The following is a 23,687-nucleotide window of genomic DNA, read 5'->3' as shown; positions in this document are numbered from 1 at the left end:
ATTCTTCCTGCTTTATAGTTGTGCAGAGGACACCACAGCTGTGGATGGGATTTTTGAAGTTCGTCTGTTTCCAAAAGCAGTTGCAGTCGTGAGATTTTATTTACCATTGGTCAGTTGAATCTAGTTGATGAGCTGTATGGGGTGAAAATAAAGAGTTGAGAAAGGTGGGATAATGGTAAAGTGCCATCGCTGCTGAGGAAGTTACTTTGGTGAGTACCTTCACCATGTAGAATTGACTCTAAATTAGGTATAGTAATAAAGGGTATAGTATTTGAAATGACAGCTCCTGAAGCCAGCGCTGGTGCAGGCTTTGAGCTTTCCAGTCAGTGGCAGTAGGTCACTGTAGACACGGCTGTGGGCATGCTGAAGGTGAGCTGGAAGGGGGATAAGCAGCACTGTGGTATCATCCATTGAGCAGGGTCCTGCAGTTAAATAATTCCTTTGGACCTCCAGCTTCTGAGAAGCACGTGTGAAAGCATTTGGCTTTGTGGGAGGTAGAAGCAGTACTTTTCCCCTGCCTGCCCATGCCCCATTTGAATTATTTTGTACCTTCATTACTCTCCCACTACTCTAGGCATCTAAAAACCCCATGATTACTTATTTCATTATTCTATTTGCATCAGATTACAAATGCAGTTTCTCTACTGCAACCTCACTGTCCCCCCACCCCCTGCACTGAAACTGGTGGTTAAGAGTGCTCTGAAGTGCTGTATTATATTAGCATATATTTAAAGTATGTGAATAACCTTATGAGTGTAGATTAATTCAAAAAAAAAGGAGCTTGTAAATTATAATATACTGTACAAAATGTTTTCATTCATAAGTATCTCCAAATAGGATTCCTGAGTAGTGGGAAGATAATGTAATATTTCTGCAGTTTAAAATAGTCTTTAATATTAAGCACAATTACAAACTAATAGTGTTCCTTTAAAAGGGCAGACCCCTTCATTTATTCCCCCTTGCCTCTCAGTTGAAAATTTTCATTAATTTATCTTTTTTCCTGAAATTTGGCATGGTAGCCAGAGGAGCCTAAATATAGTTTTTGACAGCCGTATGACTGCTTGAATAGGCTGCCTAATTTAGAGAATTATCTGTGTGCTTGTCTGTCACTGATGGATATTGCCAAAATGATCAAAGAAAAATAGGACATTGTGTTTAAATAAGGCTATTTCTATGTTCTGTAGGCAAAACACGAGCAATTTGAACAGAAATTGTTCTACACTTCGTCTCATTATGAATCCTAGATGTATTGTTCACAATTTGTCTGCTGAAAGTAAAGGTTGCCTGATTTAAGCTTATAGGCATGAATTTTCTTAAAAACTTGGTGTAAAAATGTAAGTCTTGTACAGAATTATGAAATGATCAGCAGGATTTCTTTAAAAACAAAATATATATGCTTTAGGACACAGCCATTTTTTGTTTTTCATTTCCAGCTTTGCAAGTATGAGTAGAAACTGAAAAGATCAGCTATGTCTTCGTTTCTATTTTCTTGTAGTTTTTTTCTTTTAAACTGGTGTTTAGGTGGCTTTAGTATGTCTCATTCCTAATAACCCCTTATTGTTCTCCTTAAGAGGGGTTAGTTTTGTTATTTTTTTTGTACTTGGTGAGGGTCTGGAATAACATTGGTCCCCTCATTAGTATAATTATCTCCTTTTTTGTCATGGCCTTGGGGTGATTGCCCAGTGTGGAATGGGACAGTCTGCTGGAGTTATGGCAAGGTTTCCTTCCTTACTGTGATGACAGGTGAGATCTATTCAGGTTAGCTGAGGTTTTGCCTGGAAGTCATAGTGCACTTTGGGAGAAGAGCTTTCTCTAGTTATGCTTGTTTTCTTTGTATCTCTTCTGGAGAGGCAGTACTCTGCCTGTAAATAGCTGAGTTGGCTGTTACATAGTTTTTCTTTTTGCTTGGATAGAACTTCTCAGGACTTGGCTCTTTGGCAGTTACATGGTTTCTCTGGATCATTTTTATCAAAAGGATTTTAAAAATGGGGAACAATAAGATTTTAAAACAATACAAACAACTGGTGGGATTCAGAAGGGGAAATGAGGACAGAGAAGAGGGACAAGGCCTAGGGGCTCTCGGAATCAGACCATTGCGCTAAGACAGTCAGTATCATGTTTTATTTTTTAAATGGAAACTGTTTCAAACTGTTCTGTCTTAAGACAGGCTTAACTATTCTCAGACTGATGGGATTTAGTTTGTGCCACTTCAGCTGCTGTAGGGAATATTCTGAAACTTCGTATGAAAAGTTGACTAGTTCTGACAAATTTATCTTAACATTCACTAGATTCTGTGTTCTGCAGTCCTAGCTGTGACTCCCATACAATGTAGTTTAAAGGAAATGTGCAGGTTTTTTTGTCCTATCTACCAAAGTAGGGACTGTGTAGTCTGTTACAGTTCAGAGCACTTTGACCAATTCTACTGTTGATGTGCACAAGAAAGTGATTTGGGAGAGGTTTGTCTTACACATAGGTGGTAGGCAAGTGGACCGCTAGAAGGCTTGAGACAGCATCTACAACTCTGAACTTGTCCCAGAGATTATGTTGATGCTTTCCTGAAGTCTTTTAATTCTCCAAATTACTTTTGCTTTCAGGGATGGGAAGCAGTGTAAAGCACCCTACTTTCATAGTTGTTTTTTGCTCCACAAAAAAGGACTGGCTGTCCTTGCCTGTGGAACTTCTAATCCCAGTTTCTCAGGTCTAGCTTCTTATATTTAAAGTTTTCGGGACAACCTTTAAACTGACATGAGAAATCATCAGTGGCATTTGTCTGTAGTCCTAATGTGAAGACGATAGATCAATTGCAGTATGAAAATTAGCTCTCTGAATATGCTTTTCCTGCCCTGCCCCCCGCCGTGGTTAATTTTTATTCTGTACTTTCTTCTGAGGTTTGGGACATAAAACCAATTGTCTCCTACCACTGTACATGTGTTAGCAACACAGTAATTCTACTTGGGTTACGTTAGACTGCCCAAAAACATATAAACACAGTTCACTTGGCTCTGCTGCTTAGAGACCAGTAATATGTTAATTTTGACAATCTCTGAAAATTTTTTACTAACATGCATCCAGGACACTTCTTTTTTCTTGGATATAATTTTTGTATACTCTGCATACGGTTCCTTTCCACTAAGTGCTTTTTTTCTTAATATGGATTTGCTATTTAAGATGTAGTTTCTAATTTGTTTATACATATTGGACTTAATCTGTTTGTATATCCCACTGACTGTTGCACATTAACATTACGGCTTTATGTAGGAGAACTTTGTCTTGCTGTAACTTGACATAAGCAACAGTGTGGTTTTTTTTCATTTTCTATTATGTTATTTGGTGCCTTTGCCATTAAGTTGTCTGTGCTGTACCCCAGATAGCAACTTGAAACTAGTGCAAGAGGAGAGTGTTCTTATAAGTCATGTTTGTTTTCAGATGAATAACCCGACTGTAAGTGATGCTGTTTTAAAAGGAAGTACTAATCTTCTTATAAAGTTATTTTGTTACCATTTTAATACAACAGGTAACAGTGATGTTTATTACTGGAAAATTGAATGGACTGGATTTTGTTTTGTTTTTTTTTTTAATGGGTATATATTTCTCTCAGGTCTTAAATCGTTTTGTGGGGTGTTCTTGGGGCTATACTTAAGTTGTATGAAAGAAAGATGAAAATTCTGTTGAGTTTGTCTGTTTGTCATTGTTTTTAATTCAATTGTATGTGATTTCTGTATAGATCTGCTTCTTATGAGCAGGGCTTATCTGGCAATTTAATTTCAGTTAAGAAAGCTTTTTATAAGCCAGAGTCATTTGTTATTATCCAGGAAACTAGAATAAGAAGGGCTGTGGTTGGAGCAATATTAGAGTAAGTAAATGTAATTTGTGTTTCAGTTTTATGGGCTATGTCGCTCCAGTATTGTCAGCTGAGCTTTCATTTATCTTTTGAGTTCATTGATGCTTTTCCTGGGTCTTTTGGCTGAATCATAACTGAAGCAATTTTGATGTTCTATGCTGCTTAAAAATTGAGATTGTCTGTTATTTAATGGTACTTATTCTATGTCTAATTTATTTCCAGTTAATGGGTTGTTTTTCAATATTGTTACTTTGCTTTGTTTAGCATATGATACAGTGTATTTTCTGTACTTCATAATGCTTTTATGCTGCTTTTTAATCAATATCTTAGTGCACTTTGAATCGCTGATTGTCTTGTTAGACAATGACAAGTCTTGTCAATGACACTGATGTGTTCTAACATGAATGGTCCAGGATAATTTTTTTAAGTATAATTTTATTTTTTATCTTTTGTAATCACTAGGGTTGTGGTGAATGAGATACAGGTGGATTTTACTTGCTATCTTGTGTGGAAACAGGGTAACTGGGTTTGATGCTTTGTTCTAGATTTCTCTCCCCATGGTGAATTCTCTGTCCTTACCCTCTGTCTAGTCAGGTGCATTATGTAGTTATTTGTATCCTGTGTCTTTTTTCCCCAGAGGATATTTCCCATGATTTGAGTTGGTAATTCTGCTATTTGTTTGTAGATTATTTTTTCATCCTAAATCTAAAAGACCAATATTTTTTCTTGCATATTCTTAAATCTTATTAAGTCTTGAATGAAAATGGGTTCAGGCTTTTATAGACTTACTGCCTTTTTGTTCACTGTAAATTAATGCATAGTCTTGAGAATAAACAGGTTCTGTATCAATTTCTCCCTCTCATCATCATCATAAAGTCTGATAGAACTCAAATCTGACCTCTACAGAATTGCTGTAAGTAGAGCAGTAAGCTTCCAGTAACTGGGATAAAGCTGTACTCTTATTACTGTTAGGGGAGCTGTACTGTGGGGCAGTGAAGGTAGCAGTGGTCATTGGGTTCAAGCCCAAATATGACACCTCAATTCATGTTGACCTGCCTTGATAACTAGAAGGGCTGGAATTATTCCTGCTCAGACTGATTATGCTTGTTTGAGAATGTATTAACCGTGGGCTAATGGATGTTTCAGCCTTTCAGTCCATGTGAATGATATTTTGAGCTGTTCAGTGAAATATTGTAGGTTTTACGATGAAGCTCTTGAGAAGAAGCCAGTCTTTGATGTAGTGGTTTAGTTTCAGGATGCTGTCAAAATAGTCATTGCCAGCATAGCTGTAGCATACGGTCCTTGATTTTGAAAAATACGGAGCAGATTGGCATATTCTAGCAAGGCATTTGGATTATAACATAAAAATACAACTTCATTTCCAACAGTCCTGTAACGTGAAAATGAACCACTTGGCACTAGGAGGATGATCAGTAAAGTGGAATCAGTGGGCAGTTTGTGTTCTTATAGAAAACTTGAGAAAAGAGCAAAATCTCTTATTCTGGCTGTTGCAAAACTCATTGTCTGAATTTCTACAATTTTTTCATGCTTGAGTGGCTGGGTGGGAAGACTGAGTACTCCTTGGGGTACCTCCTTCTACTTGAGATCAACTCCAGAAGCATGTTGTAGGAATTAGTGTCTTAGTGAAGAGGACCCTTCCTGCAAAGAGGAAAAGTGAACATAGTTCTTCAGAAGTTAATTTACAAGGCTACTTGCAAGGATTCATTCCAGTGTGTATCTTGGTAGTGGGAATCTTGATTTGTTCCTCTTCACCCCTTTAAATCCATCTGGTAACTTTTTTAATAGAGGCATTAGAAGTGCAAATGTGAAGGGTCCACTGATTTGCAATTAAAATTACTATTTTCTTGTGCCTATTACTTAAATGTGTTTTCCTCTTTTTTCTGTTGGATTGGGATGCTATTGCAAGTGTGTGATTAAAAGGAATTAAAGGAATTGAATATAAAAGATATTAAAGGAATGTTATTTTCCTATCTAACTTCTGTAAGCATTGGTGTCAGATTTGGTAATACAAATTTGACATTGTCTCTTGTAGGATAATCATGGGTCAAACCGGAAAAAAATCTGAGAAGGGACCAATTTGTTGGAGAAAACGTGTAAAATCAGAATATATGAGACTGAGGCAGCTCAAGAGGTTCCGACGTGCTGATGAAGTAAAGGTACTTAATCTTTTAGTTCTATTGCTTATAAAATTTTACAAGTATTGATTATTTTCTGAAGTATGTGTCTTACAGTTAACACTTGCTGTAGCAATTTCATTGAATACTTTGTCAACCTAATGAGAACTTGTCTTAACTCTATGGTCTTGTCTTATAAACAGGTATGATACATTTATATGTGATTGGGTTGAGAATATTAAGTATCAGAAGAGGTTGAGGAGACCTAATATGGCAACTTCTTTAGCTGCATATTCTTCCAAATTTCATTTAGAATTTGTTTCCGTGCTAAATGTGTGACTCTCTAAATGAGAGAACATGGTATGAATTAAAGAAAGGGATAATGAACTATACTGAACCTCACTGATGTTTAAGCTAAATTTGTGTGGGTTTTTTTTGGGTTTTTTTTTTGTTTTTTTGTTATAACATGTCTGGTTAAATGTTAGAATGCCTTAAGATGCTAACAGATGAATTTAGTCTTTAATTTATTTATAATGTTGTGTTTAATTTTTAGAGTATGTTTAATTCTAATCGTCAGAAGATACTGGAAAGAACTGAAATCTTAAATCAAGAATGGAAACAACGTAGGATACAGCCTGTTCACATCATGACTTCTGTGAGCTCATTGCGCGGGACCAGGGAGGTTGGTTAACATGTGTTGTGGTAATTCCACTTACAAGGTTGTTAGCACATTTTTGTTTTATTACTGGAAAGTTGGCTGTTCTTTATATTCTTTTTTTCAGCATGATATGACTTGGCAGCTCAATGTGTTTTGTATGAGTGTCTTAAAAATTCATTTATTGTGTACTTCGTTCATATGACTTCTGCAAAGTAATAAATATGTAACAGGCTAGCTGGCTTTGAATGACACACAGAAGTGAAACTTCTTAATTTCTGATAATGATTGGATCATACCTCAGCATCCTTTAATCAAACTGTTCTATCTCCATGGTACTGGGAGTTTACTCTTGCTTCTGTTGGAGTTAGATTTATAAATCTTTGTGTTGCACAAGCAGACTGGATGCTAAATTTGTGAAAAACACTTCCATAGTTGTGGCATAATTTGGGCACCTAAACTGGTTTCCACAGAATTGGTAGGGTTGGAAGGGACGACTGGATGTCATCTAGTGCAGTTTTCCTGCTCAAGCAGGGTCGTCCTAGAGCATGTTATTCAGGATTGTGTCCTGTGTCATGTTAGCTTCAACAGTGATTTAAGCCTATTCCAGCTTTCTGTATTCATCCCAGCTTAATTTACCTTATTTCTAAGTTGCTCTTTAAGCACGTCTTCATGTTTAACAAGTTTGAAGATGTTTTATCTGTAATAATTTGAAACATGAACCATTTTCAGTAGGGTGAGAATAAAAAGACTTTACCATGAATAGGTTAAAAAAAACAAACCAAATTACTTTATCTGCAAAGAAATTTGTAGAGTTTCTTTTCCTAAAATTTTAGTGGAGAACTGGAGAGTGGGAGTGTGTCACAGAAGTGCATTTGTGTGCATGCATGTTCAAATGCAAGGAGGTGAGGACCTTCGGGTGTTCTCTTTTAAATGTTCTTGAATATGCAATTGCTCATGTACAGCTCTATAGCTATTGTGTGGGCTCAGAACTGATAATAATTGACACAGGTACACATCCAATTTTCACATTTTTTTGTTAGTAGAAGATTGTTCCTCTTTCTTTTTTCTTTTCTTTCAAGTGTGGTGTTCACTATTCTTTATGTTAATTTCTTGCCTGTATTGGTGGAGCACACTAATTACTACATTCAATACAGTCTCTGTCTCATGAATCAGAACTCTAATGTTTGATTTAAGGTTTCTATAATTTATAGTGAGAGAAGCAAGATGAAAAAATGGCGGGGACTTAAAAAGATTACTTTAAAATCTTCTTTTCTCAATATGCTGAATTTTTTCAGAGTTGCATAAGACACTGGCTAGAAATAGAAGGGTTGTGTGAGAGCCTTCCTGTGTTCGATGAAGAGTGCAGGGCATTGCTGGTGACAGTCAGCATCAAGTGGAGACCATAAGATGCCCAGTGCAGGCCTACCAGACATTAACCTGAGTTCCATATCAGAACAACAGAGCAGCATAACTGAGGCTTAGTACCAAACACTGAGTCGCTTTGACTTAGCCCATTTGTCAGCCCAAGACTTCTAGCTCCAAAGATAAAACTAAATAATTCTTTTACTTTTGTATTTTGCTTTAAAAATACATGAAAAATATGCTAGGTGGCTGCTAGCTAGAAAATTAAACATTAACCTGAAATGGGAGTGAAGTGGTACCATAGGATGGTGTCTAGAATATTAATATACACAGCAGAAATCTAATTCAATTTGCTGCAGATTAAAAAGAAAAGAAATCTGGCTTGTGTCATTCTGCCGGGGTACTGTCTCTGTATATTGTTTGTTACATTACTTTGTGTATTTCTTTAGAAATGTGAAGCTCTGTTCATCTTTCCCTTCTGGAAAGGAGAAAGATCTTTTGTCTCCACTTCCTTTTTTCCTTTCAGGTAGCTATGATAGCTGTTCTAAACTTTGTTTTACCTACCTCCAAATCTTCTCTGTTATACTTCCCCTGACTTTGTATGTTCCTGTCTGCTTTAGCTTGTAACCTTTTTCTCAGAGTTCTCCATACTACAGTCCAAGTATTTGAGAAAAGTTGATCTGTGTTTGTTAACTGTCGATTATTAGATGTGAGAATAACCTAATTGTTGTCTGTATTTCTATGGATTTTTTTATCCTTTGGAGGCTACATAAATCTCTGAATATCCAAAATGAAAGTCCTGTAGCTGAAAAATTCATTGATGTATTCAGAGTTACATAAGAGTTAACTTTCATTTTTCCCTTTGCAAGCAGTGAACATAATAAAAGGCTTGAGGATAGGATAAACAGACAATAATTGGGTAACAAGGCAGGAATTAAAAAGCCATATGGAGTTTTTATTTATATAAGGTGTCTTGCTGGCATGAAAGTAAAATTTTATTTATTTTTATAACATAAATAATACATGATTTCTGCAGTGTATTGATCTGAAGCTAGGGGAATTCACTTGCCTCTCAGATGGTCTGAGTAAATACACTAACATCAGTGTAGCAGCAGCAACAGGTACTAAATCTGTTTTGAGATACCAAACCTAATTTGTATTCTAGGTTTCATAGTCTGAGTAAAATACTATCTCAGACACTTAATAATAAGTGGAAAAACCTCATCATGATCTATTAGCAGAGGTAATGACATAAAAATAATTCTAAAGGTCCTTTTTTCTTGCTGAAACTATTTTTGCTATTATGCCTAAAAAAACTGATGCATTTTTCAAAGGTTGATATGGCTAATTTTGAGAAACTCTTTGAATTTTGTACATTGTAGAGTGTTCTGTGATTTATTTTTGTTCGGTGTTTTTCCTGATGTTGCTATGTAAGTGTAACTTCAACTTCTTATTTCAGTGCTCTGTTACCAGTGACATTGATTTTCCAAAACAAGTCATCCCACTGAAGACTCTCAATGCTGTTGCTTCTGTGCCTATAATGTATTCTTGGTCTCCCCTTCAACAGAATTTTATGGTAAGATTAAACAAGTGCAGGGAGGAGAAAGGTATGGAGAAAAGGGAAGTGTTAATTTGAGAAGTATGCCTACAAAATCTATTGCCAGTTACCCTCCCTACTTTAGGTATTGGTAGTCGGGCAGTAATAATCAAAAATAAGCTCCCTCAAAATAAAATAAATAAAAAGGTAACTTTGCAAACTGAATCTCTGTCCCCCGTGTATCTAAGTATCTCCAAAATCTTGCTGTAAAGTTTATTTAATTCAGGTGACCTATTGTCTTTTGTGGCCATTAGCAAATGTAGTTTTATTTGAAAGTATCTAATTAGTGTAGTGAGAAATGTTTTCTGGGATATGACTGCTTTAATGTGAGTCAATCAACCAACATATCTGTAACAGAATAGTAATTCTTGTGGAATAAAGGGAACTAAATCCTGAAATAGTATCCCCATAATGGTCATTCTCATATCTGAGTATGCCCTTTTTTTTCAGATTAACTTCACTGTGTGCAGAAGCCATAACATTAGATTTCTGATATAGGTATTTGACTTTTTCAAAGCTTAGCTTATTGCAAATGTCTGTCACATCTTTTTGTATATGACCACCTTTGCTGAGTGGTTATTTTGATAATAATTATTACGAAGTGGTTTAAACAACCATTTTTTATCAGTGTACATACAGAGTATTTCCACATGTTTTTCTCCTTGCTTTTAATTCAAGAGTGTTTGGACATTTTGGATTGCTACAGAATCATAATCAGTAGGATAGTTTATTTTCTTAACAATAGAGATTTCTTTTGTAGTATTGGAAGATGCTGCTGTGTATCAAGGTCCATAGATTCTATTGATAAAACACGGGAGTATAGATGCATTTAGTCTATATGCAGTCAAAAAAAGAGCCAGTGGAGCTGAGATTAAATTGTTAGGCATATTTCTCTGTTTTCTCTTTAGACAACTTTAATTTAGAGTCTTTTGGTAGCATATTTTCTTATCTCTGGACAAACAATGAAAGTGTGGTTCTCATGGTGGTTTCCTACATCACTGTAAGAGAGAACCAAGGGGGGATGAATGAATTTACCAAAAGCAAGCTTCCCAAAGCCAGGTAACTTAATGAGTTTCCATATTAGAAACTTTGTGGAAATGCTTTGCTAACCTTAATATTAGGAGCTAGTGTTAATACTTAGAACCAGCCACCAGGAATGCAAAAAATTGTTGAAAATCATTGAGGGTTTTGTTTTTGTTTTCTAGTTAATGGTAAATGTTCTAAAGCAGTAAACTAGTTAATTTACTGTTATAGGCAGACTCCTGTAGATAGTGAAAAGCAGTGCAGAAATGGTTGCTTGACAACACAATTTAAAATTGTTTGATTATCACTTTTGTTCCTAGGTAGAGGATGAAACTGTTTTACATAACATTCCGTATATGGGAGATGAAGTGCTTGACCAGGATGGTACCTTTATTGAAGAACTGATCAAGAACTATGATGGGAAAGTGCATGGAGACAGAGGTGAGCCCAAACACTCAGGTATACTAATCATTTCTTCCTATATAAATTATTGTTGTAGTGTTGCTTAAGGCCTGATGTATGATTGTTACAGTAGTTATCTCTACAGTGTGTAAACACTGTAAAAGGCTTCCTTATTTAAACGTATTGTTCTGCATTTTCATTAGGCTGCAAAGTTTTAAACAGTAGTGTGGAGAAATTAAGCACATTAACTTTTTTATTATACCATACAGTGATTCTTGGTATTCAGTTTTGTGCTCAGAGCTTTGGAATATATTGTAATGTGTGTATGTGTCCTGCCTAGCCGAAAGTGGCAGGAGGATTATGCAGAACTCTGCTAATAATAACATTTGCACATGTGATTCAACAGAATAATCTCTTGTAGGTTTGTGGGGTTTTTTTCTCCTTCCTTTCTTTAAGGAACTTGCTAGCCATTTAAAAACCTCGTCTCTGCAAGTCAGCTTATAGAGAGAAATTGTATCCTTCTGTTGGTACAGAAATATTATATATATTTATTCTGAGATGTAGCTTACCTGTTCTCCTGTGTGGGAGCTGGACTACCTGCAGTGTAATCTGTCTCTTACTTTGCTAAAGTCTCAGTGAAGTGGTGACCTATGACTTGCTCTGTGCTCCCTCAGAACTGGCTTATGCAACCCTCAGTTGTAGAGGTTTCTCTTGGCTACTCTGATTCTCCCTTCACAGAAATATTACCCCCACACTCCACCCCTTCACTCAGAGAATAGCTTCTTAAAATTAATCATATTCCTGTTAATGCTGAAGTGTCTTAGAAAGAGAACCAAATTTTTTGAGTTCATGTACCATTCATGAAGTTTAAGTCTGTGATTCAATAATAAATGCTACTCAGCTGTACACTAGACTTGTTAATGTCCTCATTATAGATGGTGCCTGTGTATTTCATAAGAAAGATGGAATGTTTATTAGGCTTTGGCCTTTGAATATTTTTACACATTTACTGATTTCTGATTTCTCTGTCAGAAAACTGGCTATGTCAAAATGATGACATTGCTACTAAATGTCTTCTATTGTTGATTTAATTTATTATTGAAGGAGTTTAGCTTTAAAATTAATCCTCTTTGAGCACCTTGAGGGGCAAGTTTATGATGACAATTACTATTACTATGGATTCTCCATAACATATAAAATGTATTAGAAGTAGTAAGACTTTTTCTAGTCTCCCAATAACTGATGTTGTGTGACTGTAATTAAATGTAAATACTGTGGGAATCTGTAATCCAAAGGCATTCCCATGTAAGAGTCAGAATTCTTAACTAGCTCTGTAATTGCACTTTTGGGAGATAATTTGTACTAACCTGTGTGAATATATTAAGAGTCAGTTTAAAACATCCGAGTGGTATTTCCATTGTCTACATAGTAATAAAACTATTATTTTCTGTCAAGTTATTTTGACATCCAAACCCAGTCCAGGTTCAAAAGGATGGTAATAAGCACTACAGTTCTCACACAGTTCATGTTTATTTTGGTTTTTTTGAAAATAGTCTCTGTCAGCACTATGATTTTTTCCTTTGAGCAGAAATGCCTTATTGTTTAATCTGTTCTGTCATCTGAATGTCACAGCAGAATATAATCTAATAAATAGATACATGCAGCATTGTATCTTTCAGTTTTCTCCTGAATATTTTGTATATGACTGTATCCCTTTTTTTATCACCCAGCCAGTGGGATCTATTGTGGGTAGATGCTAAAGAACTACCAAGCAGAAATTTCTCTGGAGATTCCTTCTCTGCCTAAGGATTAGTTTATAGACTGTTAGCATGCATTTCCAGACTGGCTCCAGACTCCCAACCATGTTGGAACTGGGATTCTGGCATAAAATCTCTTAAATAATGTAGTTGGTAGTATTTTTTATCTTACAAGGAAGAGAGATTTATATACATATGTAGCACAGGGAGTTGGGAAAAAAATTGCTGGAATTTTTAGTCTTCCCTTCCCAGTTGTCAGTCTAAGAAATGAATAATGACCATTTTTGGCTTGTGTTGATTCATACATTGCAATTTAAGAGGGGAAAACTACAAGATTGCTTTTTATAAATGACAGCATTTGCACTAATTTAATTTAAGTGTAGGAAGGATTAAAAATACTTCATATACACCTTGTGCTTTTTTTGTTCACTCCAAATTTTGCTGGATTTCAGAATGTGGATTTATCAATGATGAAATATTTGTTGAGTTGGTCAATGCCCTTGGTCAATATAGTGATGATGAAGATGATGATGATGGAGATGACAATCCTGATGAAAGAGATGACAAGCAAAAAGATCGGGAAGGTAACAGAATGGGTACGTCTATCTGCAGACCTTAAAAATTAAACCCAAAACATTTTGTTTAAGCACTCACTAAATTTGTTCTAACCCATCTTCCTATGTGATAAGTTTCCAGGTCTAAAGTACCGTAATTTTCATAATTTCCTTCGTCATTTAGTTCAAGATTTGTATTGAGAACACCGTGAAAGGCACTTTTCCAATTTTTATTCATTGGCATATTGAGGCAGTCAAATGCACCAAAAATCAGTCAGGTATCAATCTAATAAATGCTTTGGGACTCCTCAGATAATGATGTATTGTTATTCTAAAGCAGGAAGAATTCTGAATTTCCATCTCCATCTGCTGGTGAAATAATGGTTTCTCACTATTTTACTAGTAGATTTTTCTCATCAGGAAAGATCAGTTAACACAGTTAAAATTGTAAGCAATTTAGAAATAAAAACCTTTTTTACATTAGAATTTTGGCAAACTCCCCCTTTCTCTGAACACCTTGAGGTCGCAAAGGAGCAGAAATATATTTTTTTTGTTTTCCAAATTTTTTGCTTCCTTGACAGAGAAAGAAACCCACCCACCTCGGAGATTTCCTTCTGATAAGATATTCGAAGCCATTTCCTCAATGTTTCCAGACAAGGGTACAGCAGAAGAATTGAAAGAGAAGTAAGAACACATTTCTTAGGGTATATTGCTGTGTTGCATTATGTAACAAAGATTCCACTATGAAATAAATCCTTACTTAAATATTTGTTGGTTAGGAATGGTTCCCCTTGCAGCTAGTTCTGTGGCATTTGTATAACTTCTGGAAGTGACACTGAAAGGGATTTGGCTCTTTCCCCGAAGTCAAACAATACAGAAGAATTTGTTAGCCTTCTTTTTAAACTATTGATAAGTGGGTACTTGTATGTCTCTAATAATCTGGTTTTTTTTGAGATGGTAAAATAAAAGCTACTGCTAAAAAAAGCCCCTTATCTCCTTTTTGGAGTTAATGATACTATGTATGAGGTGATGATGGTCTTGAAAACAAATGCATTATTTCCTAGTCAGTTTGAATTAATGAGTATGGTATTAATAAGTTGTCATGTAGTAACAGATTGGCCTTTTTTAGCTGGCACATATTTCTTAGGGTTTTTTTTAAGTTGTCATTGAAAATGCAGAGTGGTACTGGAATAAAAAACACTTTTATAAAAAAAATATACTTAATAAATAACTTCTTTTCCTTTAAAGATACAAAGAACTGACGGAGCAGCAGCTTCCTGGAGCTCTTCCTCCTGAGTGCACACCAAACATAGATGGACCAAATGCTAAATCTGTTCAGAGGGAGCAAAGCCTGCACTCTTTTCACACACTCTTCTGTAGACGCTGTTTTAAATACGATTGCTTCTTACATCGTAAGTACAATTGTACTTGTATATATCTTGTATATATCTTACTTCTTTTTGTAAGTCAGGAGGTTAAAAGTGCCATAAGAGCCAATGTAGAAGGAAGGAAAGAGAAGAAAAAAGCAGGAATGTCTCTAAAGTTTGAGAACAGCTCATATATGTTGCAGTGAAAATTATTCCTCAGAAAAACAAATGCACCTGTGTTAGTTTGTTATCCTTTTTGCATTTAGGACTTTGCATAGAATTCCTGACTTGGACCAATCTGTAACATCACTTCTCTTTTTATAAAGTCTGCAGGAAAACGACTTTATTTTCTACTATTGCTTCTGTGTTCCACTTTCTCAGTTTGTGCATGAAGAATGGGATGTATTTTTCCATTAAAAATCCTGATTATTCATCAGACTTGCTTCATTTTCCAGTAGGGAGAATGAACACTCATGAACAGTTTTCTCTTTTATTCTGCCATGTTATTTTCTAGTCACATTTAGTTGTACTTGGTTATCTGAAGAATTGTTTCAGAGAGTTGAGTTTTAGAAACTGTAATATCCTTTTCCCTGAACTGCTTTCATGTTGCCCCATTGTTTTGGGCCAACAAGCTGACAAGAGCTTAGCAGTGATGTTGGCTTTCACTTGCAAAGTGTGAAGAGATTCTGAAGTGTTACTTGAGATAATTATTCTGGACAGCGAATTAAATGTAAAGGGGAAACTAACAGTCAAATATGAAGTGGTTTCAACTTGTAGCAGTATCCTGTGATGCCCTCTATATCAAATTAATTTTTGCTTTTGACTTAGCTGTTCATTTGCATGTTCCACTGTGAGTGCGCGTGCATGTTCATTTGGGAATCCTTGTGCTTTGTCAGCAGCTCCTCATCTAGCACACATGCAACCTGCCTGTAATTGTACTCCACACTGAAGGCTTTGCACAGTGCTGCTGCTTTTTCATATCCCTTGGTTGCCTTTCAGTTTGAGGAGGAATTGGAGTTGTTCTCAGATGATGGGGAGCGGGGGAAGCTTTTCATGTTCCTAGTTCCTTTAGTACTTGAGCATTTTGGAGTTTGGTCTGTTAGTTTCACTTTCTCCTTATATTCTGTTGACATGCCTTGCTAGAAAATACAAAATGAATAAAAGGAAGCTGCTACTTCTGCGTAACATTAAAGAACAGTAAGTTTCTGGAGTAAGCTGCTGCATTGACCAGCCAGCTTCAGCACAGTGTGTTCTGTGAAAACTGTAGGTCTTGTGGTGTCTTGGTTGCCTGGACACTCATTCCAGAAGTGCTGTGTGCAGTCCTAGTCTGTAGGACAGGGAAGTGAAGCTGTATACTGATTCTTGGCAATCCAATTGTCTGGCAGGGGTTTTTGGAGTTCTTGACACTCTCAGTAGTCTAGCAGAAAGATTGGGTGCCAATTTTGATTCTTAAGTCAACAAAAAGCATTGTCTGGACATAATGAGAACAAGTTTACTCTAGTGGCACCTCTGAAGACTTAAGATATTTCTGCTGCAGTGATTTTAGGCATTTTTCTCCATGATTTTATAAAATTTTAGGAGTTTTTCAGTGGAGATGGTGGCTCCTCTAAAACATAATATATTTCACTACTCTATTTCATTAGTCTATGTAGATTTGCTGTTCATGGTCATTTTTGCAGACTGATAGAAGTCTATTCTATCTGTGGTCTGGCTATTTTACCAGACCACAGTTTTGAGGCACCAGTTCTGAGAGGCTTTTTTTTATATAAGTGCTGTGAAAGAATGGGTTCACAGACTTGGAGTTTGTCATGTTCTTGGGTGCCAGGTTCAGCCAGTGAGAATGTCCTGAGCGTGAAGGACTTCAGTTCTCACAGCAGCACGCTTTCAGCCAAAAGCATTGTGCCTTCTTTCTCTGGGTTCATAATCTTGAGATGGAAGACAAAGTGTTTATACTAAAAGATTGCCTAAGTTCTTGTTGCTGGTGATTTTTGATATGTCGCTTAAACAAGTTGGTGTTCTTGCCAAAGTGGTGTATGTCCAAGGCTTTATTTAAACCGTGCCTCGTACTCAAAAGTGCCCAAACTTTAAATCATCCTTTCAGGATTTTAGGGTGATGACAGGAAGAGGGATGCATAGCACTCTCACTGGGGAGGCATTCAAGATGTACCTTTGTGTCAGACAGAGGGTGAAATTACCAGTTATGACAGTGCTCTTAGTGACAGCCTGTGCAGCACATTCATTGTCACTATAATAATGTATTTGATATGTAATCACAGCAAAGAGTTCTCTTGACATTTGCTGCGTGGGCTCGACACTGGACTCTGAATGTAGTAAACTGATGCTTCAGTTGCCATTCCCTGAAAACATACCCAAATTCCACCGCAATGATGACTGCTCGCTGCTTTGGATGCATTGCTTCCTTTTGCTTTTGTCTGTAGTTACACCAAGGAAAGAGGATTATTTTCTGTCTGTCTGTCTGCGTGTCTGTCTAGAACACAGAATTTTTTTGTTAAAAACCTAGAGAGTCAGTTGTTTGGCCTCTTTGTTTTCTGTGAAATCTTAAGACTGTTGGTCAAAATTCACCAGTCTCATTGCTGGGAACAAGTAACTCATCAAAAAGAGAAAAAAATCCCAAAACCAAACTGCTTTGGTTATTGGAAGGCTGCAGTAGCAATCTTCAGTGTCTCTGCAACAATTTAACAATTTAACTTTTATTACATTTCTACAGTTTCCTCTATGGTCTGTTTCATGCACTTTCCAAGTGCTGTGGGATGATGTCCTGACTTCTGCAGATGACATTTTTGATGAATTACTTTGGTAATGTGGTGGGCTACAGTGATCAGATTTGTACTTTGAAAGGCGTAAATCTCTCAAGAAAGCATAGAGAATTAAAAAAATGCAGGAACTCTATTAGGCCTGGTTTTGCTTCTTGTATTCCCCCTCTTAGATTCCATTTTTGTTAAGATTAGCCTTATTTTGTGGAGTTTCCAATCTTTGTTCTAGAACATTTGACTTAAATATAGGAAAAGTTATCATTAGATTTTTAACGTGTCAAGTCCCCTTGACGACCTGGCAATCCCTTTATGTGCAGGTGATGACATAACTGAAAAAACTTGTGTACCGACTTCATTTGCTGACAGCAAGGAATTATGCCTAAATGTCTGGACTAACAAAGAATTTAGAAGAAGGAAAAATATCAGGTAGGGAGAATTTCCCAAATAGCTTGACTGTGAAGCAAATGTACATTTCAGGCTAAACTGTTGCCTGTGTACTTTCACATTATTGAAAATGAGAGTTGAGCCCATTGGGGATGAGACAGATAATAAATCTCTAAGACAGAAAACATGTTCAGTGACGCCATTTTAGAATGATTTCTCTTAAGGAAATCATTAAAGAAATACAGACTCCAGGTGCTGAGAAAATTCTACAAAGCCTTCTGTGATTTTTTTTTTTTAAATAAAATTACTACTGATATTTTAAAAATTCATAATCCAGCTATACAAATAGTTTTATTCTTGTCCTGGGTACTTTATAACAAGCCTCTCCAAAAGATGCCTCACAATAGAGGTGGTAGATTTTGACTGTAGTTGTCTTTACTGTACCGTGTTGGTACAAATAGTTGAACACAAGATATGATTCTAATTTTAAGTATCAGATGAAACCTCTTTTTGAGATCTCACGGGTTTAAAAATAACAAAGGTTGTTTTGTTTCATTTTTTATAAGTTAAGCATTTCTTAATTTTCTAAAGGAAAACAGTTTTCCAAAAAAAACTCATTTTAGGACATTGCAGAAATGAATTTGTGAGAAAAATTATTGCATCTGCAAGTGACATGTAAAAGGAATAACTTTAATTTTCCTACATTGCAGCAGTCTGGTACAGATCATGGTTTGCAAATGTTTTACTGTTCTTTTGCATTGCTGAAAAATCATTTTCCTTATGGTATGAAGAGAAAGTAAAACAGTTTAGTGGAAAAAAATCCTGAATAAAATGGTATGCTGTGCAAATGTAAAGATGCACTGTTGAAAAACATGGGAGTTTTATCCCCCCCCCCCCCACCTTTTGGATAAAGGACTCCCATCATCTTGTTGTTTCTTAAACAATGGAAAAAGGTGGAATAACCTGGCATTAAATTGCATGGTTTCTTTGTTATTGTAACAAAGTGTATTTTACCTACAGAATATATGAAAACTTGAAGTATATGTGAAACGAGAAGTGGCATAGCAATGAGAGCTTTTAACTGGAATCTGGGGGAAGAAAGAGCACTTACAGCAACAATATAAATTAAACATAAATTAAATTCCTATACTTGCTTGTAAATAACTTTTGCATATCTATATGCCCATATATAGCAAATTAAAGCTTTTTTGTGTTTCCAGATTTATAAAATGTAACATATTTGTCTGGAGAAAGGGATGTAATGTTTCCTTAGTGATACTTTTGTATTATTTATACCATTTTGAGAAAGTATTGGAAGAGTACATTGCTTTCCTGAGGGGTTCCCATGTGCTGCTATCATTAATTCAGGCACACTATTATAGAATTTATTATTTGATTTTTTCAAATCACGTTCCTTTATGGGAGGCAAACTTGAAGTGATGGTTCCAAGATGGAACTAGTCACCCTTCCCACTGGTGCCAAATCAAGTGTTTGAAGAGCTATGCTGCAAACCAGACCACTGAAATGAAATTTGCTTTTAAAAGCCTTGTTTGGGAAGACGTGGGCTCTGCCCACATGTTTTAACAGGGAAGGAACTGCATGTAAAAAGTTGAGTCTTTAAAGCATAGTGGACATAGAGAGAGAAGCCTCGAGCATGATCTGGAAATAAGACGAATAACAAATGACTTAATGAAGGAGATTTGTGAGGTGCTGGTGTGGAACTGCCTTTTTAGATTAATATCGGTAAGAGGGGAGGAATTTCTTCTTTATTTTGAACATATTAGCACTTTATATTCACTGAATTTTTATAACCTTCACTGTAAGTTACAGTTGCCCAACTGCAGCTGTGGTAAAACTGCAGCATGTGTCTCTGCATAGTTTGGAAATTGAACATTTTAAGTCAAGCATCTTCATGGAGCATTAGCAAACAGACAGCTAGACTGAGCAGTCTCTTCTTTTTTAAATTACAGTCCATTCTTTATTTTTGCTCCTTGCAGTTCTGTATGCCACTGTTAACACATTTAGAGGGAAAAACTATTTATTGATATCTATCTCTCTATAAAAAACTACGTAACTTTCCCTTGAGCACAGATGAGTTGTTTTTCAAAGGACAATTGAGAAAACTAATGATAGTATCTCAAAAAGCTCCTAATAAAATGTGGGAGCATGAATGTATGAGTTTTGGTGAGAGTCTAGTGGCAGGTTTTCCAGGCTTCAGAAGAGCTCTGTAAGGGGTACAGAGGAGTTCCCAAGACTTCCAGCAAAACCGTGAAAAGTCAGTTTCTCTGAAAACACCCTGCTGGGAGACAGGGATTGCCAGGGAGGAGAGCTGGCTCTGGCAAAGAGAATGGGTAGGAAGCTGTGCCCTCCTGTTAACGAGGTGCTTGTGTTGCATGTGTAACATACCCAGTTCTGCTCCTTTCTGAGTCACTGTTCTGCAGCTTTTACAGAGCTATGCACAGTCCTCAGGTACAGGACAGACGCTTCTCTGCAAGGTGCAGACTTGGCTCACTTATCCAGAGTGACTGTGCAATGCTAACTTATTTTTACCCTGCAGCTGGGATACAAGAATTCTTATATCCTGTCAGCTTAGCTGGATTGCTGATAAACTAATAGAGCAAAAATGCTTATGTGTCCTTCTCACTGATGAAAATGTAAAGTGGGTCCTATTACCTTTCCAAAGTGTGTATGGGATCAGATTTTTTTGACAAGATAGAATTTTGCCACCTGAATCTTACACGTAAAAGAGGTGATCATTAATAGGAGAAGCCCTGAATAATTCTGTTTAACATGACAACAAAGTAAAGTCTTTTCCTTTTTTGGAAAGGATGATACACCAAATCTTCCTTGATACATGAAACAAAGGTGATGATTGTCTTTGCTGATGTAAATGGGCATAATGGCTTTCAACTGGAAGAGGATAAGTTTACATTTGGTTTTAGGAAGACATTCTTCACTATGAGGGAAGTGAGACACTGGAACTGGTTGCCCAGAGAAGCTGTGGCTGCCTCATTCCTGACAGTGTTCATGGCCAGGCTAGATGGGGTTTAATCAGCCTGGTCTAGTGGAAGGTGCCCATGGCAGAGAGGGATTAGATCCAGATGATTTTTAATCCAACTCAAACCATTCCATGATATGTGAAACTTACCTATGTACTGTCTCTGTGTATTTAAGTGGTAAGTCATGTCACTACATGGGGTTTATTTTATTTCAATTTTCCCCCCATTTGTTAGTATTTTTATTCTGGTTTTAGTAAAGTCTTGGTAACCTTGTGTTTTGGATACAGTTTGAGGTTACATATTTTAATGTATTTTTATATGAAAACTTAAAAATGTGATGTTTTGATTCAACAGCATTCCATGCAACTCCCAATACTTATAAACGAAAGAATACAGAAACAGCATTAGATAATAAGCCTTGTGGACCTCACTGTTACCAACATTTGGTAAGATAATTTTATATGTCAAAACTCACTGAGTGTTTGTGCTGGCTGCAGTATAGCGGGATACTTAATTTAAGGACATGCTGGATCTAGGATAGTGCATCTGCTTGTGGGTCATTTGCAGTCAAGTATGTTACCTTCATCTGCTGCAAGAGAAAAAATATAACCTCCGGTCATCTTAAGTAGGAATACTTGGAGATGTAGCCTGAGATATTTGTAGGGAGGAAAGATTACTACCACCTAATAATGGTGGTGCTGCTATTCTGTCCAATACAGTCAAGAGACTGCAGGCTTTGCTCTCCTTTAAATTATATCACAACTAAAAGTTATAAAGGATTTTTTAGTTTACCAAAGGCTGATTCTATCTGGAACTTGTGCTCTTAATTAGTAATATAATTTCAAGTCTCTCTCATAATTCCCCTAAATTTTTTAGTATGAGAAACTATGCAATTTTCGCCATCTGAAAACTTGCTACACTATGTCATACCCCTTTCTACTAGAAAACAAGTTACCAATGCTTGCATTTTAAAAAAATGCAGAACACATATTTTTTAAGTGCCACATGCAAGAAGAGTTCTTGTGTTTTTATGGGTGTTTTCTGTGGGAAATTATAATTTTTTTTGTCATCTGGGAAAACAGAAATATACTGCTGAATTATTTTTCACTTGGTAGCCAAAGTAAAAGGTGAACCGAAATACTGACATGAGTTCTTTGTAAGTGTAGGTCTTTTTTCATGGTAGCATCAAAAGTACTTGTGCTCATGGTCGGAGTGCCTTTAACTGGAATTTTGGGGCACGTGATTATTTTGTAGAAGAATGGGTAGTTACTCCGTGTGCAAGTAGAAGGTGTTCTCCCACGAGCCCTGACCACAAGTGAAAACGCTTTTTGGTTCTTTTGCTGTGAATTGTTCTGTCCTTGCGTTCAGGAAGGCGCCAAGGAGTTTGCGGCTGCCCTGACAGCGGAGCGCATCAAGACCCCGCCGAAGCGGCCCGGCGGCCGCCGGAGGGGGCGGCTCCCCAACAACACCAGCAGGCCCAGCACGCCCACCATAAACGTTCTGGAGTCGAAGGACACGGACAGTGATCGGGAGGCTGGCACTGAAACCGGCGGGGAAAACAATGATAAAGAGGAAGAAGAAAAGAAAGATGAAACCTCCAGTTCCTCTGGTAAGGCTGGTGTCAGTGCTGCTTCATTCAGTGAGCTGTAGTGCTTGAGAGGGTGAAACAAAACCAAAACTACAAAGAAACCAATGCAACAAAAACAACAAAAAGCCAAAACAAGTCGAGCTGTGCAATCCTAGAAAATACGCATTTGGGACGTATGGAACTGAGTGAAAGGACAAAATAATGATATGAGTTCAGTCAAGCTGTAAGAGAATGTCCATATTATCTCAATTTATGTGTAGGTCATGTAATTTGATTAGCTACTGCTACCTTCTGTAAGAGGCATGTGAAAAATGCTCGTTTTTTCTGGCACTTAGGAAACACAGCAGAAAACCTGGGATGTTTCTTAACTGCAGCTAATGATTTCACATTTTGAAGGGCAGTGTAAATTTTGAAACTTAGTCTTACTCTCAATTATTTATTACAGAAGCAAATTCTAGGTGTCAAACACCAATAAAGATGAAACCAAATATTGAGCCTCCTGAGAACGTGGAATGGAGTGGTGCAGAAGCTTCAATGTTTAGAGTTCTTATTGGCACCTACTATGACAACTTCTGTGCAATTGCCAGACTGATTGGGACCAAAACATGCAGACAGGTAAGAAGGGAAGCTGCTTGCTAAGAATCATAGTGATTTACTTTTAAAGCTAAAGTATACAAATACTAGTATTGATTACTAAAAGGGAAAAGTAATTAATTTTCTTGGTTTTCCCAAGAATGCTATGGTCCAGAATTCATACCACAAATACATAAAAGTTAGTTTTAAAATTGTTTTTAAATTAAATTTACAGGAGGTTTAAATTAGAGTATCAGTTCTTAAATGACAAAAATAAGCTACTTTAAATGTATTGAAAAGAGACTATGACTGGATATAATCTGTAAGTTGTTGGTTGGAGGAAATCATACTAACTTAGAATTTGAGCAACTTTGTATTAGTGAGAGATTTATCGTGGATGTGTTATGGTATCTCTTGTTAGGTGTATGAGTTTAGAGTAAAGGAATCTAGTATTATTGCACCAGTCCCTGCTGAAGATGTTGATACTCCTCCCAGAAAGAAGAAAAGGAAACACAGGTAAATCTGTTACTAAATACCCTTAGCATAACAATAAATTGGAGATACAGGGGATCAGAACAGAAAGTGGTTTGGAGGAAAAGTTGTGCAACTCTTCTTTTGCTTCCAAAACCAAAAGTTGCAGCAATAAAACAAAATGGTGGTTTAGTTTCAGACA

The 23,687-nt window shown here is 36.5% G+C and overlaps 1 protein-coding gene across 11 annotated transcripts in view; it reads left to right on the top strand.

Moving 5' to 3' along the window:
- The window catches only part of EZH2 (enhancer of zeste 2 polycomb repressive complex 2 subunit), a 51,035-nt gene that overhangs the window by 16,172 nt on the left and 11,176 nt on the right, over positions 1–23,687 (top strand). For 5 of the 11 annotated variants that reach the window (XM_088060509.1, XM_088060514.1, XM_088060489.1 and 2 more), the window contains 11 exons: positions 5,895–6,018; positions 6,530–6,658; positions 9,456–9,572; positions 10,937–11,075; positions 13,228–13,371; positions 13,911–14,013; positions 14,578–14,741; positions 21,208–21,299; positions 22,222–22,462; positions 22,887–23,056; positions 23,436–23,530. In XM_088060509.1, the coding sequence (XP_087916635.1) occupies positions 5,902–6,018; positions 6,530–6,658; positions 9,456–9,572; positions 10,937–11,075; positions 13,228–13,371; positions 13,911–14,013; positions 14,578–14,741; positions 21,208–21,299; positions 22,222–22,462; positions 22,887–23,056; positions 23,436–23,530 (1,511 nt within the window). In that variant the 5' untranslated portion in view covers positions 5,895–5,901. The remainder of the gene's footprint in view (positions 1–5,894; positions 6,019–6,529; positions 6,659–9,455; positions 9,573–10,936; positions 11,076–13,227; positions 13,372–13,910; positions 14,014–14,577; positions 14,742–21,207; positions 21,300–22,221; positions 22,463–22,886; positions 23,057–23,435; positions 23,531–23,687) is intronic. The other 6 variants (XM_088060505.1, XM_005519087.3, XM_088060499.1 and 3 more) reach the window with 4 other exon arrangements.

Source organism: Pseudopodoces humilis, chromosome 1 (assembly GCF_049639895.1).
Source record: "Pseudopodoces humilis isolate 2021_Gansu_Grassland_sample_001 chromosome 1, ASM4963989v1, whole genome shotgun sequence".
Taxonomy (NCBI): domain Eukaryota; kingdom Metazoa; phylum Chordata; class Aves; order Passeriformes; family Paridae; genus Pseudopodoces; species Pseudopodoces humilis.
This window is presented reverse-complemented; position numbering and strand designations above follow the sequence as displayed.